At 47.7% G+C, this 15,061-nt stretch overlaps 1 protein-coding gene across 27 annotated transcripts in view; it reads right to left on the bottom strand.

Annotated features, from left to right (window-relative positions):
- The window catches only part of LOC117590752 (basement membrane-specific heparan sulfate proteoglycan core protein), an 88,522-nt gene that overhangs the window by 850 nt on the left and 72,611 nt on the right, over positions 1 to 15,061 (bottom strand). For 24 of the 27 annotated variants that reach the window (XM_034283683.1, XM_034283662.1, XM_034283665.1 and 21 more), the window contains 17 exons: positions 13,822 to 13,973; positions 13,560 to 13,740; positions 12,709 to 13,309; positions 12,375 to 12,637; positions 11,843 to 12,020; positions 11,354 to 11,766; positions 10,833 to 11,283; positions 10,527 to 10,770; positions 10,279 to 10,453; positions 7,125 to 7,199; positions 6,030 to 6,392; positions 3,957 to 4,189; positions 3,626 to 3,898; positions 2,641 to 3,566; positions 1,807 to 2,549; positions 1,322 to 1,738; positions 1,097 to 1,244 (listed from right to left, as the gene is read on the bottom strand). In XM_034283683.1, coding sequence (XP_034139574.1) covers positions 1,097 to 1,244; positions 1,322 to 1,738; positions 1,807 to 2,549; positions 2,641 to 3,566; positions 3,626 to 3,898; positions 3,957 to 4,189; positions 6,030 to 6,392; positions 7,125 to 7,199; positions 10,279 to 10,453; positions 10,527 to 10,770; positions 10,833 to 11,283; positions 11,354 to 11,766; positions 11,843 to 12,020; positions 12,375 to 12,637; positions 12,709 to 13,309; positions 13,560 to 13,740; positions 13,822 to 13,973 — 5,836 coding nt within the window. The remainder of the gene's footprint in view (positions 1 to 1,096; positions 1,245 to 1,321; positions 1,739 to 1,806; positions 2,550 to 2,640; positions 3,567 to 3,625; positions 3,899 to 3,956; positions 4,190 to 6,029; positions 6,393 to 7,124; positions 7,200 to 10,278; positions 10,454 to 10,526; positions 10,771 to 10,832; positions 11,284 to 11,353; positions 11,767 to 11,842; positions 12,021 to 12,374; positions 12,638 to 12,708; positions 13,310 to 13,559; positions 13,741 to 13,821; positions 13,974 to 15,061) is intronic. The other 3 variants (XM_034283670.1, XM_034283673.1, XM_034283674.1) reach the window with 3 other exon arrangements.

Here is a 15,061-nt window from a genome sequence, read left to right as displayed (position 1 = left end):
ACGCATTGTGTGTGCAGCAATACACATTTGTATGCCCTTTAATCAGTATATTTTTTATAGCTATGGTCACAAAGCAGCTCCAAATTCGACTATTTTGAGTCGTAATTATCGGATTGGATAGTAGTTAGTACGAGGAGAAGTAGGATCCGTAATCGTGGTATGCATTTCCTATATGTCGTACACGTATGACTTTCTATCTGTCTATCTGTTGCGTTGTCTAATATAATATATATTCCTTAATTCAGCGAAATTTATTTAGTGTATATATTATAAGATATAGTTTACGCTTAATAGCATTGTAGAGTGCGGTAGGTGTGTGTTTTTGTGTGTGAGTGTGCCCTGAGCTTGGCTTTAAAACGAGAAAACAATCCAAGTAGATGGAATAGTTATTCAACAATACTCGTAGTATATGTAATCATTTATGTATGTATATTATTACATTTGGTGCTAACTACATGACTAAAAAAAAAACAAAAAAAATGTCCATCCAATTCTTTAGGACTTCTGCTAGCCATTTATCGTTGATCGATTATTCTAGATAGTAGATAGTTTATATGTGGCTGATAGTTGATATGATATACTTTGTATAATATAACATGATATTTTGCAATGATATGGCACGATAATTTCAATTGTAACACTCTTCAGATAGTTTTTAGACATTTGGGGTTACCCTCCCTACTCCCAGCAATAAGCGATGAACCCCTTGTCATCGATTACTGATTCGATTATGGTATCGATTCTAGCTAAAACAACTTTCTTTTGTGGGCGACCCGAAGCTTAGCTTGGGCCCGGTAGCAGACACAGAATGATGGCTGCCAGTGATATGAACGATAACACATACGAGTCTCGATGGGCAGAGCCGTGAGCCGCCTTCGATGGCAGCTGGCTGAGATTGGGCCGCGGGTAGAAGATGTGCACAGGCGGCGGCTGATCCAGCTCATCGAAGAAGCTCGGATCGCTGGCATCGAACTCGTGATAGACGAGGCTCGAGGGACTCCATGCACTAAACCCAAGTGTGTTAGTTGTATGATTATGAGTTAGGAGTACGGTTTAAAGGGTATTACAGGGCAGGGAATTGGGTTCTTATACTTACACTGGACAGGTGTCCACATTGACGGCATTGACGGCGGCCTGGCCCAGATTTATCTGGCCAACGGCATCGCCCTCAACCACCACAATGCAGCCGACAAAGTTGTGCCTTTGACGGCCGCCCGTGAATTGAGAAATGTCCGGAATGCCACCTGGAATGGCAATGAGGAATGGGATTACGTTGAGAGTTTGAGAGTTCCCTTAGAGGACTAGCGACTGCGCTGCTTACCTATGAACACATTGCCCGGCAGCTTCATCTCCTTCTTGCCGGTGGGTCGCGTCTCGCCCGAATGCGAGATGCGATCGACCTCTAGAATGGCCGTGTTGTCCACTCGCTTCACAAGCACAATATGCCGCTGGCCATCGTCCACTCGGGTGTCGCTGTTCTTGATCACCGTCTCCTCACCGTTCAAACGCAGCGAATACTCCACATAGCCATCGACAACGGCCAGAGCGATAAAGTCCTGGCCCACAAACTCCTCGCCGGCAACCTGTCCCCACCAGAGTAGCAGCCCGTTCGGTTTGCTCGTGGAGAAGACCATGGCGGCGGAGGTGAATAGCTGCTCTATGTTTGAATCGAATTGATTGCGATTGATCTCCATGTAGCCATGACCGCGGAACGAGGCATTGAAGCCCACTTGGATGTCTGTAAAGTGGAGGAATGGAAATCAGAGAATGGATTGCGGATTACTGACTGGCTGAGCTCCAACTTACGCTCTTGGCAATGCTTGCCGCTGTAGCCCAGGGGGCAGGAGCAGATGGCCTGGTTCTCAACTTCGCTGCAGCTGCCACCGTTCTCGCAGGGATCGCTGGCACACGGCGCCATGTTGTAGGGCTGCAGTTGCTCCTCCTGCTCGCTGGTGGCCTCTGGCACACGAGCTGAAGGTACCACAGCGGGTGCCACTGGCACCTCGCTCTCGTCCTCAGCCTCAGCGTCACCATCGGCGCCACTGATCTCATTGAGTTCGCCGCAATTCTGGATATTGGCCGCATCCTTGATGTCCGCCAGCAGCTGAATGGACCGCTGCGAGTCGTACAGTCCCGAAATGCAACCATCAAAGCCCTCCGTGATGTTCACGTCTCGGTTGATCTTCACCGAGGCCCGATCGTAGCCGCCCACAAACAGAGGCGTCTTCAGCGACAATGTGCGCGCCGCTCCCGAAGCCTTGGCCCGTTGCTCTTGGCCCTCGCCCACCCGCAGCACGCTCTCGCCCTGGCGACGCAGCACCTCAATGCGCGTCCATCTATGCAGGGGCAGGGGCTCGGCAGAGCGCACAACGACTGGACGCAGTCGTGCCGCCGTATTGATCAGCAGCTCTACATGGCCATCACGCAGCACCAGTGCCAGATAGTCGCCGCTGGGCAGCTTCGACTCTGCCGCATAAAGGAGCACAGAGTCGCGTAGCCTCGAGGGACGCACGGACAAGGTGATGTTCACACGTGTGACACGGGGCGTACTGAGACATAGAGACATAGAGACATAGAGAGTGTGCCATGAGTGTGTCGGTGGAGAAGCCAAAGCTGGCGATTGATTGATTGATTGCTTACCCGTAAGCCGCATAGCTGTTCCGCTTAAAGTTGAGGCTCTGCTCGTTGAGGTGCTCGATGTACTGGCATCTGTCGCCGGTGCGATTCAGGGGGCACAGGCACTCCATGTCCCGTTCGGTGTTCTCGCAGCGTCCGGCTCCGCAGACGCCTGGGGTGCACTGGGTGCCGGCAAAGGCGCAGTTGCGACCGGTCCAGCCCTGCTGGCAGACGCAGGAGTAGGCCACCTCCGTCTGGCTCTCCAGACAGATGCCGCCGTTGTCGCAGGGACTCTGGGCACAGGGCTGGCAGCTGGTGATGCCCTCCTTGAACTTGGCCTCTCGCATCAGCTCGACGGTGCGGCCCTGGAGGGTCAGGCGGCTGATGCAGCCGACGAAGCCCGTCTGCTGCGTGACCGCGTTCGCGGGCAGCAGCTCCCAGCTGGGCACGCCACCAATGTACAGGTCCTCGATGAGATCCAGCGGCGGCACCTGCGACAGTGTGGGGAAGGCCACCGGATGCTGTTCATCCACCTGCATGTAACCGTCCCGCCTGGAGCGATGGACGCGCACCGTGTGCCACTCGTTCAGCTGCAGCGGCTCCTCCGCTCGAATGAGCATCGGCTTGCCCCCGAAATCGAAGCGGAACTCTGGGTAGCGGTCCTTCAGCGAGAGGGCTATGTAGTCGCCGGTGCCGCGCGTCTGTCCGTTGAACAGCAGCAGTCCGTCGTCGCCCTCCGGCCGGAAGGTGATCTCAAAGTTGAGCTTAAACGAGGAGTCCGGCAGCGTGGGGAAGCTCATGTAGCTGCGTGGCGCCTGATGGAAGTGCGGTATGGCTCCGGTCACCACCAGAATGCTGGGATAATCCACTGACTCTCCATCCCCGTACACGGCTGTGCATATGTAGGTGCCAGCATCGTTGGCCTGCAGATCCTCGAGCGACAAATGTTCCTGAGAGAAAGCAAAAGTGTTGGCAGAGTGTTGGGTGGTTGGGTTTGGTGTGGACTTACCCCTAGCAGAGATCGTCCTGGCTGGAGCTGTCCGTACTGGCGGGACCAGCGGTAGCTGGGCCGTCGGCTGGCATCTGCTCCGCACTGGAGCTTGGCATCGGCCCCCACCTTCGAGTGGACAATCTTGGAGCGCTTGAGCTCGTGGGGCTGCTGTTCGATGGTCAGCTCATAGCTGGTCGTGTACAGATCACCCTCATCCGTTCGGCATTTGCAGACATATTGACCAGCATCGGCGGCTGTCACATCAGTTATCACAAGGCGGTTGCCCACTTGCTGCCAGGGTTATTCAGGGATAAGAAATGCCACAGAAATATGAATGGATGATGCTCACCTGAACATTGGGGCTGAGCGGCTGGCTATCGGCCCGCTCCCACACCACATCCGTGTAGCTGTTGTCCGAGGAGTAGCACTCCACTTCGGCGGCCTCGCCCGCACGCAGATTCGATGATTGTTGGTCCAGTTTCAGGCTGTAGTCCCGCGCTCGGCCCGGCGTTGTGGCCGGCGGTAGGTAGGCAGGACGGTACGGTGCCGGCGCAGGAGTGGCTGAGGCCACTGGAAGACCCGCTGCAGGCACATACCAACACCGGAGACAGCACAAGGTAGAGCAACAGGAACGGTCACAGGCACAGGCACAGGCACAGGAAGCGACAAGGACAACAACCAGATCGGGATCGATCGAACGATCGAGTCGGCGTGTAACGTTCACAATTTCAGCGACAATTCACAAAAGGATGTGCAATGGTGCATGTATGTGTGTGTGTTTGTGTGTGTGTGGTGTGGTGTGTGTGTGTGTGTGGAGTGTATTCGTGTGTTTATTTGTGGAAAATGGGTAAAAATGGGGTAAAAAAATACACAGAGAGAGAGAGAAAGATAAAACAGTTAGCAAAATTTAGATGTCAAGAAAATGGTGGTTCAAACAGTAACGTAAACGATAATTATCGAACGACAAATCGATGAATAATCGATGGATGTTTTTTGAATAAGTTATTTAACAATCGATAGTTATCGATAATATTTACAATAACCGATTACAGATGTTTAGCCATCAGACATTCAAAATGAATAATGACCAAAAAACTGCGTGTAATCAACCATTTGGCACATGAATCGATAACATTATTGGATACATTTGTTAAAGGCTCGATAATATGTTTATAAACCGATTCATATTTAATAACGATCAGTCTAATATCGATTCTCATGGTATCAACGACCATTTAATCGTTCGATAAACCATGCCATCGATTTCATCGTTCGATTCATAGTCCACTTTGCTTTGTTTTAGTCGTTTCGATTTGTTTTTTTTTGGAATTTTGACTTCCTCGTTAGAAAATACAGAGATATGGTATACATACATATACATTTATAAGTATACATATATAGAGAGGGAGAGCAACAGAGAGGGGGGACTAGGTGGAGTGTGGTGTGGTGATGGATAGTGGACTACTATGTGTACAGAGAGAGAGAGAGAGAGAGAGAGAGCTACAATTACTCGATTACTGCTAGGGTCGAATCACACAGAGTACGATTACATATGGTGGGTTATAAAGATGGAGAAGATCGATACATAATTTCAATGATCAGATTCATTTTGATCGAATACTCAAACTCTAATTTCGACTTGGGTTACCAACTAAAATTTCGCACATGTTTTCTGTTTTTTTTTTTTGTTTGTGGTCACATATATACTACGAGATACATTTACATACATAGATACTTATGTACATACAGGTTTCTATTATTTTTTCTATTAATTCTACAAATGTCGTTTGCTTCATTATCGTTTATCGAATGTCTCTAATGTGTATGTTTGTGTGTGTGTGTGGAATATTATTTACAATAATTTCGTATATCTATTCACTGGGTTATTCAGAAAGCTCTATTCATATATACTTTTTGGGTATGTGTGTGTGTGTGTGTGTTAGTAACAGTTACCCTTATCGGCCAGCCACATGCAAGTTAATCGATGACAGCAAAACATAAGAATCGATTGTAGTCAATCGATGTATACCACTTGTTAAGGCGAACCCAGAACCTGTTAGATCTTTCGTCTCGTCGAACGCTGCAAAAGTTGAAATATTCTCAAAATCGATTTGTTATCGATTGTTATGGGTTATTGTTATGTCTTAAGCCTCTAGTAACCCGTTGCGAGTGCGTGCCAGTACTGCTTTTTGTTGCGTATTGTTGCTGTGGTGCTGTTGAGTTGGTCGGTGTTCAATCTGAATCCGAATCCATGTCCAAACGTTGAGTGCAAGTTTTGTGCACCCACGAACAGAGGGACAGAGTTTGTTAGACATGGGATGGTCAAACAGATGGGGATCGATAGATAGAAGTTGGAGTAGTAGTGGGAAAGAGGGTGGGGAAAGGGTAAGGATATGGAAGAAAATGAAGACTTTGGACCAACCGAAGCTCCTTCTCAAAACCAGATGACGTTTCTGCAGTCGTTGGCCTCCGATTGGATGATGGTGCTGATCCCTATCCATCTTCTGGCTCTTCTTCCAGCGCTTAAAGCTGCCCAATCCTGATCCTGATCCAGAGCTCGATGATGTCTTCCCAGTCTTGCCGGCGGTTCCTATGCAGTTGAACTCGTCCGAGTGGTCCAGGCAGTCGTAGATGCCATCGCACACCATGCCCGCCTTGATGCAGGTATGCGGATGCGATACGCATTTGAAGTCACTCGGCTGGCACGCGTACGAGATGATGGGTGGACGGATGGTGCCTCCAGGAGCTAGCGGCTTGATGGATGACCCCTTGCTGCTCTTGAAGTCTGTGACAGCGCGGTTCGATTTGTATCGATATTTATTGGTATCGGTATCGGTTTCGGTTATTATTTTATTTTATTTTTTTTAGTTTTGAATTTGTGGCATTTCCCAATTCAAAAGGCATAGAAATAAAAGATTAGCAAATGTATGCAGCCGCCTCGATAGCCCATGAATGTTAGTACGCACCGACTCGCACCGATCGTATATATTTTTGGGTGTTTTCTATGTACATGGGTGTACGCCTGCGCCCTAGATTACTAGATTACGAACTAGAAGGTAGGTACTACATTTATCGTAAGCCATGCATGCTCTAAATTGTTATCGGCCATCGACCAGGGATAGGCGTGAGATCGGCTATCGCTATCGAACTACTCGTAAGTGCAGGAGTGGTCATGGACGGGGGGAAAATAACGTAACGTTTCATGGAAGTATCTTCAAACGACTGTTGTTTTAGTATTATTTTCATTTTTTTGTTTTTTATAAATCTTCTATGGCTCTAAGGTTAGGCAGTACGTAATACAGATTGATAGATCATTTTGGATTATTAATACAATACAAATTTAAATAAACAAAAAAAAAAATCATAATAAAATTAAAAGGCAACAGAAAACAAATCAAAATATCAAAAGTAAAAGTATAAAATACGAAATAAAATAATAATGGAGGAGTGGGTTCTTTTTGTTGTTGTTTAGTTTTCATCGATTAGATTCGATTGGGCGGCGGTAGCGGTAACACACCTGCAGCACATATATAGAAAACCACGCAGGGCATGTCTTTCATACTCTGCCCGACCTTGTATTGATATGGGGCTCCTATGGGTTGTCGAGTTGTAGCAGTTGATTCGGTTCGATTCGATTGATTGTTGCAGTTGCAGTTGCAGTTGCAGTTGCAGTTGCATGCCATATCATACCATACCATACCATAAAATTTGTTTGTGTTTTGTTTGTGTGTGTGTTTTCAGAGGATCAGATCAGCAAAAGCGCACATATCACATATCATATATAGTTTATCATAAGTAGATCATTTTTAGGTCAAAGATAAATGTAAAATAATTGTTTTTTGTGTGTTTTTTTTTGTTTAACAAGCGCACATGTAAGAAAGTGGGAGAGAGAGAGAGAAAGCGTGTGTGAGAGAGAGAGAGAAAGAGAAATAAATATGAAATTAATCAAAAGTGTTTCCATTTGTTGCCCGTCGCGACATTCAAGAGAAATCTTCTACGCTAAGGAATACTCGGAGTACTCGGGGTTTATCTTTGCCCTGCATTCAAAAATTCTTCTGCTCATTTTCAACGATATTTTCTGTGGATGTTTGACTGATTTTATCTAGATTCAAGACAATCAAAAACGTTGGTGACATTATTTCGGTATTATTTACAATTGATTTTGTGCTTTTTCGAATTTGATTTTAATTCCAATTTTTGTTTGTAATTTGTTTATTTTTCTGGTTGTGCAGGTGCAACTTCTGTGATGATAGAGAGACAGAGTAAAAAGAGAGAGCGAAATTCTGATGGATAGATAGAACCAAAGATTAGAGAACACACGATTTCAGAATCGAATGGGAATGCCGAAACGTCATTCAGCTTGATCTTCTATAGGAATCCGTCTTTGATGATTGTTTTTTGCAGTATCCATGTGTTCAATAACCTCTAATATCACATAGAGATAGATAGAGAGCTAGAGAGTTGTTTGTACATGGAAACAAATTTAGACAAGTAAGGGGAAAGAGATAAGGTCGGAGGAAAATGAAGAGATGTAGATAAAGATTGGGGGAAAATAAAGACAAGTTAGAGATAGAAAGACTGTGTGCAGTGCTTAGATTTTAAATCATTTACAATACCTATTCCTTGATTCGCACATACATACAATTAATACACATAAAACACAAACAAATAAATGACAACCGATAGACAATTAGATAATTATAATTATAACAGATTAGACCATCACCAAGGAGGGGGGCCACAGGATATCCAGAGTGAAAGTAACGACATCCGATGATACAACCGACACCAAAAAAACCAGATTCAAATGTTAATCAAGCAGAAGTATAAGTCTGGGACTCGGTGCACCGAGACTTCGAATGCCCTTGCAGACCTATCCAGTGGTTTATGGGATTCTAGTCAAAAGAACATGCTCCGGCAAAGAAAGATGAAATGATTAAGTACGGACTGAGAGGCGATGCTGCATGACGCGAAAAATCACGATTTAAATTGATCTAAAAGATCAATAGGTTATGGAATGGATCACTAACGGACGGAATATATGGTCTTCTAGTTCTGTAAGCTATTTGTATTATTGTTTAACCTTTGGTTTCTTCAAGGGCATTGAAATGGGTGAAATAAAAAGAATATGTTACAAGTTGTTGTTTGCTTCTTGTTGTTTGGTTTGCTTCACACAATTTCTGCTGTGCAAGTAGTTATATTTTTGTTGCTGTTTTTTTTGGTTTTAATGTTAATATTATGTTTTTATTTCGCACTTTTAGTGGGGCTTAAGAGTTATGGTATCGTATTAGAAGTGTGTGTTGCGTGTGTTGTGTGTGTGTAAAAGTTTTGTGTTCTTTTTCTTGGCAGCCATTCTGTGTAAGCTTAAGATTTATCAATTTGTGTAATAGTGTGCGTGTCTGTCTATATACATATACATAGTCTATATATATATGTTTTGAGTTGGTGTGTACATAAATTGGTATTTTTTTTGGCAGAACTTAATATTAGTTTCGTCTCAAAACAAAAACAATTTGGAATATTTCGGCTTTGCATGCAGTGAGCGCCACATATTGCTCCATGTGGCTCCATCACCAGATAGAGAGAGAGACAGAAAGAGAGTGTGTGTAGGGTGTACGGTGTAATTGTGGTTGTGGTTGTGGTTGTGGAGTGGTTGGGGTTGGGGTTGGGGAAGGACTTTCGTTTTATATGCAATGATTGACTGACTGATTGATCTGCTTTCGATTTGAGTGGATTTGATTTGTTATATACAAAGTGTAGAGCCCTCTCCCGATTTTTGCATATTTACAGCGTGTCTTCATTTACCGCTTTTGCTGTTGCTTTTTCCAGTTTGGTTTTTAATTTACGTTTACGTTTACTTTTACGTTTAACATATACGATTACATTGACGGGTATATGTATATATATATATATATTGAGAGTATTTTTACGGGGGGGTAGTGGTGGTTGTGGTTGGGCAAGGAGAATTAGTAAAATCAGCGAACGAAACTTAAAACCTGCTCAAAGGCCTAACACATTCCTTAACTATAACTTCATCTTCATCTTCATCTTTAGCTGATCTTTTGATTACATTAAGTGAATATTTTCGTTTTCGTTTTGGTACTTTTCGTACTTCCTTCTTATTCTGTTTCGAAATCGGGATACGATATACATTAGAGTCCACTGTAAAACTTTTGTTCTCGCTTCGGTGGCAGAGACCTCTAGTCTATGGATCGATTTTTGTATAAAGAGTTTCATCGGAGTAATCCCACTGGCTAGTATTTATAGGGGGGTGGGGGGTTGTGGGTCTGTATGGTAGGGGTGTGTGTGTGTGTGTGTGTGTATTTGTTTGAGTGTGTGTGTGGGTGAGATATAGACAGAGAGGTTTAAGAGATATTTGCTGGCTGCTTAATCGCATTTGTCGGACAGGACATCTGACTCTGGCTGTGTGTGTGTAGGTGTGTGTGTGTGTGTGTGTCTGTCTGAGGGGTGGGGACCTCCGGCTCGGTGGTGGAATGGTATAGGGGTGGCTGGCGGCCTGCTCCGTATCCCCGTTGACTCTGAGCCACGGTTCAGCCGGAACGAAACCCACACCGACCGCCCATTGCCCATCGACCACCGGCCCGTTTCCGAGTCCCGAGTCCCGTATCCGAACCAACAGTGGGAGCCCCGAAAGGGGGGCGATTACTCACGGTGTACTTGCAAATCGACGGCGGTGCCAGGCAGACGCTGCCCGCTCGAATGATCGTAGATATCGCAGATGTAGCGACCCTCATCCTGAGGCCGGAGCGTGGTCAGCACCAGCACCTGGCTGTCACGACGGGCGCCATTCGGTAGTGGGCGGCCATCCTGGCGATACCATTCAAACTGCAATCGAAAACGAAATGTTGCACGAATCAATGCGGTTATCCAGTTACTCATATGGAGGTCCATAACTTACCTGCAGGTTACCGCGCTCCTCTCCATGCACGGTGGCGCTGCAGCGCATCTGAATGCTTTCGCCCTCGCGTCGCTGATGCACCTCCGATTGTGGCACCTGCTCGTAGACGGTCGGTGGATTGACCACCACCTGGGCGGTCTTGGTGGTGTTGCCATAATAATTGGTGGCCGTGCAACGATAGCCGCCAGCATCGGCAGGAGCAATCGAGATGAAGCGCAGCATTTGCCCATCGATGTGCACAGAACTAAGGGAAGAGCAAAAGGGATTATGCAGATCCATTTGTTGTGACTCTTGGTGCAAACTCACCCTGGCAGTGGTCGATTGTTGTCGGTGGCCCAGTGCACATCCTCTGGCTGGGCATTTGTCACCTCACAGTAGATCTCAACATTCTCGCCGGCATCGACACGCAGCGGTATCTTTGGCTGGAAGGTGATCTGTGGCAGCGGCAGCAGCACCAGCTCCCTGACCACATATGTGACCACCTCGTCCCGGTTGTCGTACGCATTGCAGCGATACTGGCCGAGATTCTGCTCATGCACATAGATGATCACCAGGCTGTTGCGCTCGGTGTAGGCATTCGAGGGCAATGGACGGCCATCGACGCGCACCCAACGTGTCACATAGGGGCCAAGGTCGCAGGTGAGGGTCACATTATCGCCAAAGTTGGTGGGGAAGCGCTGTGGTTGCCCTGGCCTCGACACTGGTGGCGCTGGGTAGTCGGTTTGCTGGTACGGTCCATGATCCACATCGCCATCATCTAAGAGACAGAGAGAGAGAGAGAGAGAATGTTGATGGGCTTCGAACTAATTTCTAGAGAATTCTCTTACTATCACTGATGTCGCCGCGCTTTGGCTGAATGTCCACGCGAACGCTGCGCTCATCGTTGCCGGCTTCGTTGACACCCGAACAGGTGTAGATGCCAGCGTCGGAGAGGCTAACACGATAGATCTTCAGATAGGCCGTGTTGCTCACGGACTCACGGTTCACGCCCAGACTGGTCTCCGTTTCGGGCTCGTGGCCCTTGGGGCTCCACTGGACACTGGGATTGGGGTAGCCGCTGGCCACGCACTCCAGATTCAGTTCGTCGCCATCGGTCAGACGGATGATCTGTTGGCCGGGCTTAATCACCACCAGTGGGGCCTCCACAACGCGCAGCGTGGCTGTGCCCGAGGCCTTGCCCACCTGATTTTCGGCCCTGCACTCGTATGCACCGGCATCGCCAATTTGAATGTCATCAATGCTGTTGGATTGAATGGCATTGAATAAGGTTGAGACTTAGGGAAGGAGGATGGAGGAGCAGGTGTCGCGGTACTCACACAACATAGCCGCGTCCCATCTCCTTGTGGCGCGGCGAGAGCGGTGTACCATCGACGCGGACCCACTGCACTTGGGGCTCTGGTATGCCATTGGCGCGACAATAGAGTGACGCCTGGGAGCCGACCGAGTGGGTCTGCAGGGATGGTGACTCGATCTTAACGCTCGGCCGCTCCCGGGCTGCAAACAAGTAAATTATGGTGGTGGCACCGATTAGTATTAGGATCAGACTGTGCGGACCTGTCTTATTACCAACTCCACTCTTGTGCACTTTAGCATGTCGAAATAGAATTAGTTTTTAATTTCAAATAAAAGGTGAGAGCAGCAGATAAATACAGGATGAGACAGAGCAGGAGAAATTGTTAGCTCTAGGATACGTTAACCAGACTCTTGTGGTTGTATTTACATAAATGTTTGCTAGGGGTCAGTTGTGCCAAAAGGTTCCATTCTTGCGGCTCTACCTTTGACCAAACGGACCCCAACTGTGTGTAGCTTATAGCTAGCTGGATGGTGCTTAGACCGCTTAAGACTTACGTTCAATGTCGATATTCGTGCTGGACTGATCGGAGCCGTGAATGTTCTCGGCTATGCAGGAGTAGGGGCCACGGTTTTCGGGCCGGGCATCGTAGATGCTCAGCACATTGCCGCTCACATGGACATTGGTGGCCAGATGGTCGTGCACCTTGGTCCACTTGATCGAGGGATACGGAGTGCCGCTGGCCTCACAGGTGATGCTGAAGTCGCGACCCTGCTCGATGGTGATCAGCTCTTGGAGGCGCACAATCACGGGGCTTGAACTGCGATCGGGCAAACAAAGTAGAGTATGAGAAACTGCCATCAGAGTGGATGTGTGGCATCAAATATGTACCTATCGTCGGTGGGTGGCAGGTCGCGACGCTCGATGTAGACGCGTGCGTCTTCGGTGTAGTTGCGGTGGGTGCGCAGATCGTAGGCGCCACAGGTATAGGTGCCAGAGTCACGGACACTGGAGTCGCGCACCTCGAGCACATTGCCGCTGACAATGATGTTGCGCTGTCCGCTCAGGGGGTAGCCGTTGAGGGACCACTCGTAGTGCAGATTGGCGCCGCTGGTCGACTGGCAGGTCAGGCGGAAGGTGTCGCCCTCCACTCCATTGTACTCCTCCGGCTGAATGTAGACGCGTTCACGTGGTGGCGGCGATGGTGGGGCACTGCTCTGCACATAGACATGGACGTACTTCTCATCCCGATTGAGGCTGTTCTCCGCCTGGCAGCGGTAGCGTCCCTCGTCGGATTTGCGGGGCGAGTCGAAGATCAGGCGGGTGCCATCGGTGCGGGTCTGGGCATCGGCTTGCCCGTCGATGCGGGTCCAGGTCACGGATGGTGCGGGATTTCCCTCCACCTCGCAGTTGATCTCGTTCGGCTGGTACTCCTCGAAGGTCACATGGTTGGGCAGGTCCACAATTTGGGCCGGTGACCGTTGGCCTTCCTCTGCAAAATGTGAAAGTCGAATGTCAAACAAGTCTCAAAGTAATCTAAGGATTTCCTAGAGGATTCTTGAGAGATTCTCGGGGTAATTATTGGGAAGTTCTTGGGGAATTTGTAGATACCATAGCGAGCCAACATTTCCTTGGCATATCCTTTAGTTAAAGCCGCAATGTCAGAGGAGAGTCAATGATTAGCAAAACTTGCATGGCGTGGGGGGCAGGGGCTGCGCCACTCTGGGAAGCGGCTTACTCACGTGATATGGTGACGGAGACGGTGTCCTGGTAGCCGTGCATTGTCTCGTTATTCTCGGCATGGCACACATAGATGCCAGAGTCTGTGATCTGTAGGTTACGCAAGTACAGCACTCCTCCCTCCACTTCGGAATCTTCGGGCAGATGGCTGTTCTGCTTGTACCAGCTAACGACCACAGGATCCTGCAACAGAAACAGCAAAAGGAACAGAAACAGGATTCAGCATGGAGAAAACTACTGGTGATCCAGCCGCGTTGTACTCACATTGTTCCATCGCATGTGACCGCTGCAGCTGAGCGTGAGAGATCCACCAACGGGCACAATCGTGATCTGGGGCCTGGCTATGGACACAATAATCTGAGTGAGTCCATTATCTTCTGGCTCATCCGGTTGCTGTTCGGCCTCGTTGCCTGTATCTGTATGGGGTTTGGGTGTGGGGATCACGGGATAAAGCAAATAAATAAGTTAGATTTTGAAACCAAACGAAAATTTGAATTGGAATTCCCACAATCTTAGTTCCTCTACGTAGGATGTTAGTGACATTTTGTTGGTTGCGGTTTAATCACGCATTTTCGGGGTTGGTCTATGTTTTAGTTTCGAATTTGGGAGTGGGCTGAGGTAAGCACCTGCTACAGAGGTGTGATTATGGCGGAGATGGGCGGACATCTTTGGTTGGTGGATTGATTGGTGGTGGGGTTAGCTGACAGAAAGATCATCTAAAATACAAGTATTTACTACGCTATAAGGTGGATCTCCAACGCACATTACGGCGGATAATTCGCTATCCAAAGTGTGGTGCGGACATACATATTGGAGGGTTAGTAAGTATATAAGGTAGAGTACAGCGACTAAAGTAATCGACTACTTGAGCGTGATTCTTGGCCAATCGTTGCTATCGTGGCTTTTTCGAATGCTCTGGCCACACACAAACAGAGAGAGGGAGAGAGAGAGAGAGATACAGAGGGATAGATGGAGAGAGTTACGAGAGGAACAAAAACTACATGGGGGAGGTAAGAACAAGTATCTATCTAGGGCACATTGATTTTAGATCACCGAAAGATCAGTTATTCGCTCGTCATTATATACTACTACATCATCAATGGGAGAGAGCAACTCGTTACTCGCTCTTCCTCATAGCGAGAGCATCAGATGCACGCTAATGCTCTGAGCGAGAGCGTCTGTCACTTGTTCATTATCAGAGCGAGATCTTTAAATACTCACTTACCATCTGAGCGTGAACGAGGGCAAGAGCTTGAGCGCTGGGGAGTTCAATAGCTACACAGCGGGTGATACTGAACATAGACTTAGGCTTAGACAAAAAGTGAGACAGTCAGAGTGAGAGTGAGAGTGTGGGAAAAAGAGGAAGCTAGTTCTAACCCAAGAGTACGACGAGTACGAATGTACAAGAAGTACACTGTACTGCGGGGCTTGTGTTTAGCTCACAGATATATAGTACAAGTACAAGAAGTTAGCTTTGCTCTAAACATTTATATTGTAATGTCTA

This window comes from Drosophila guanche, unplaced genomic scaffold (assembly GCF_900245975.1).
Source record: "Drosophila guanche unplaced genomic scaffold, DGUA_6, whole genome shotgun sequence".
Lineage (NCBI taxonomy): Eukaryota > Metazoa > Arthropoda > Insecta > Diptera > Drosophilidae > Drosophila > Drosophila guanche.
Note: the sequence above shows the minus strand (reverse complement) of the source record. Positions and strands in the feature narration are given on the sequence as shown.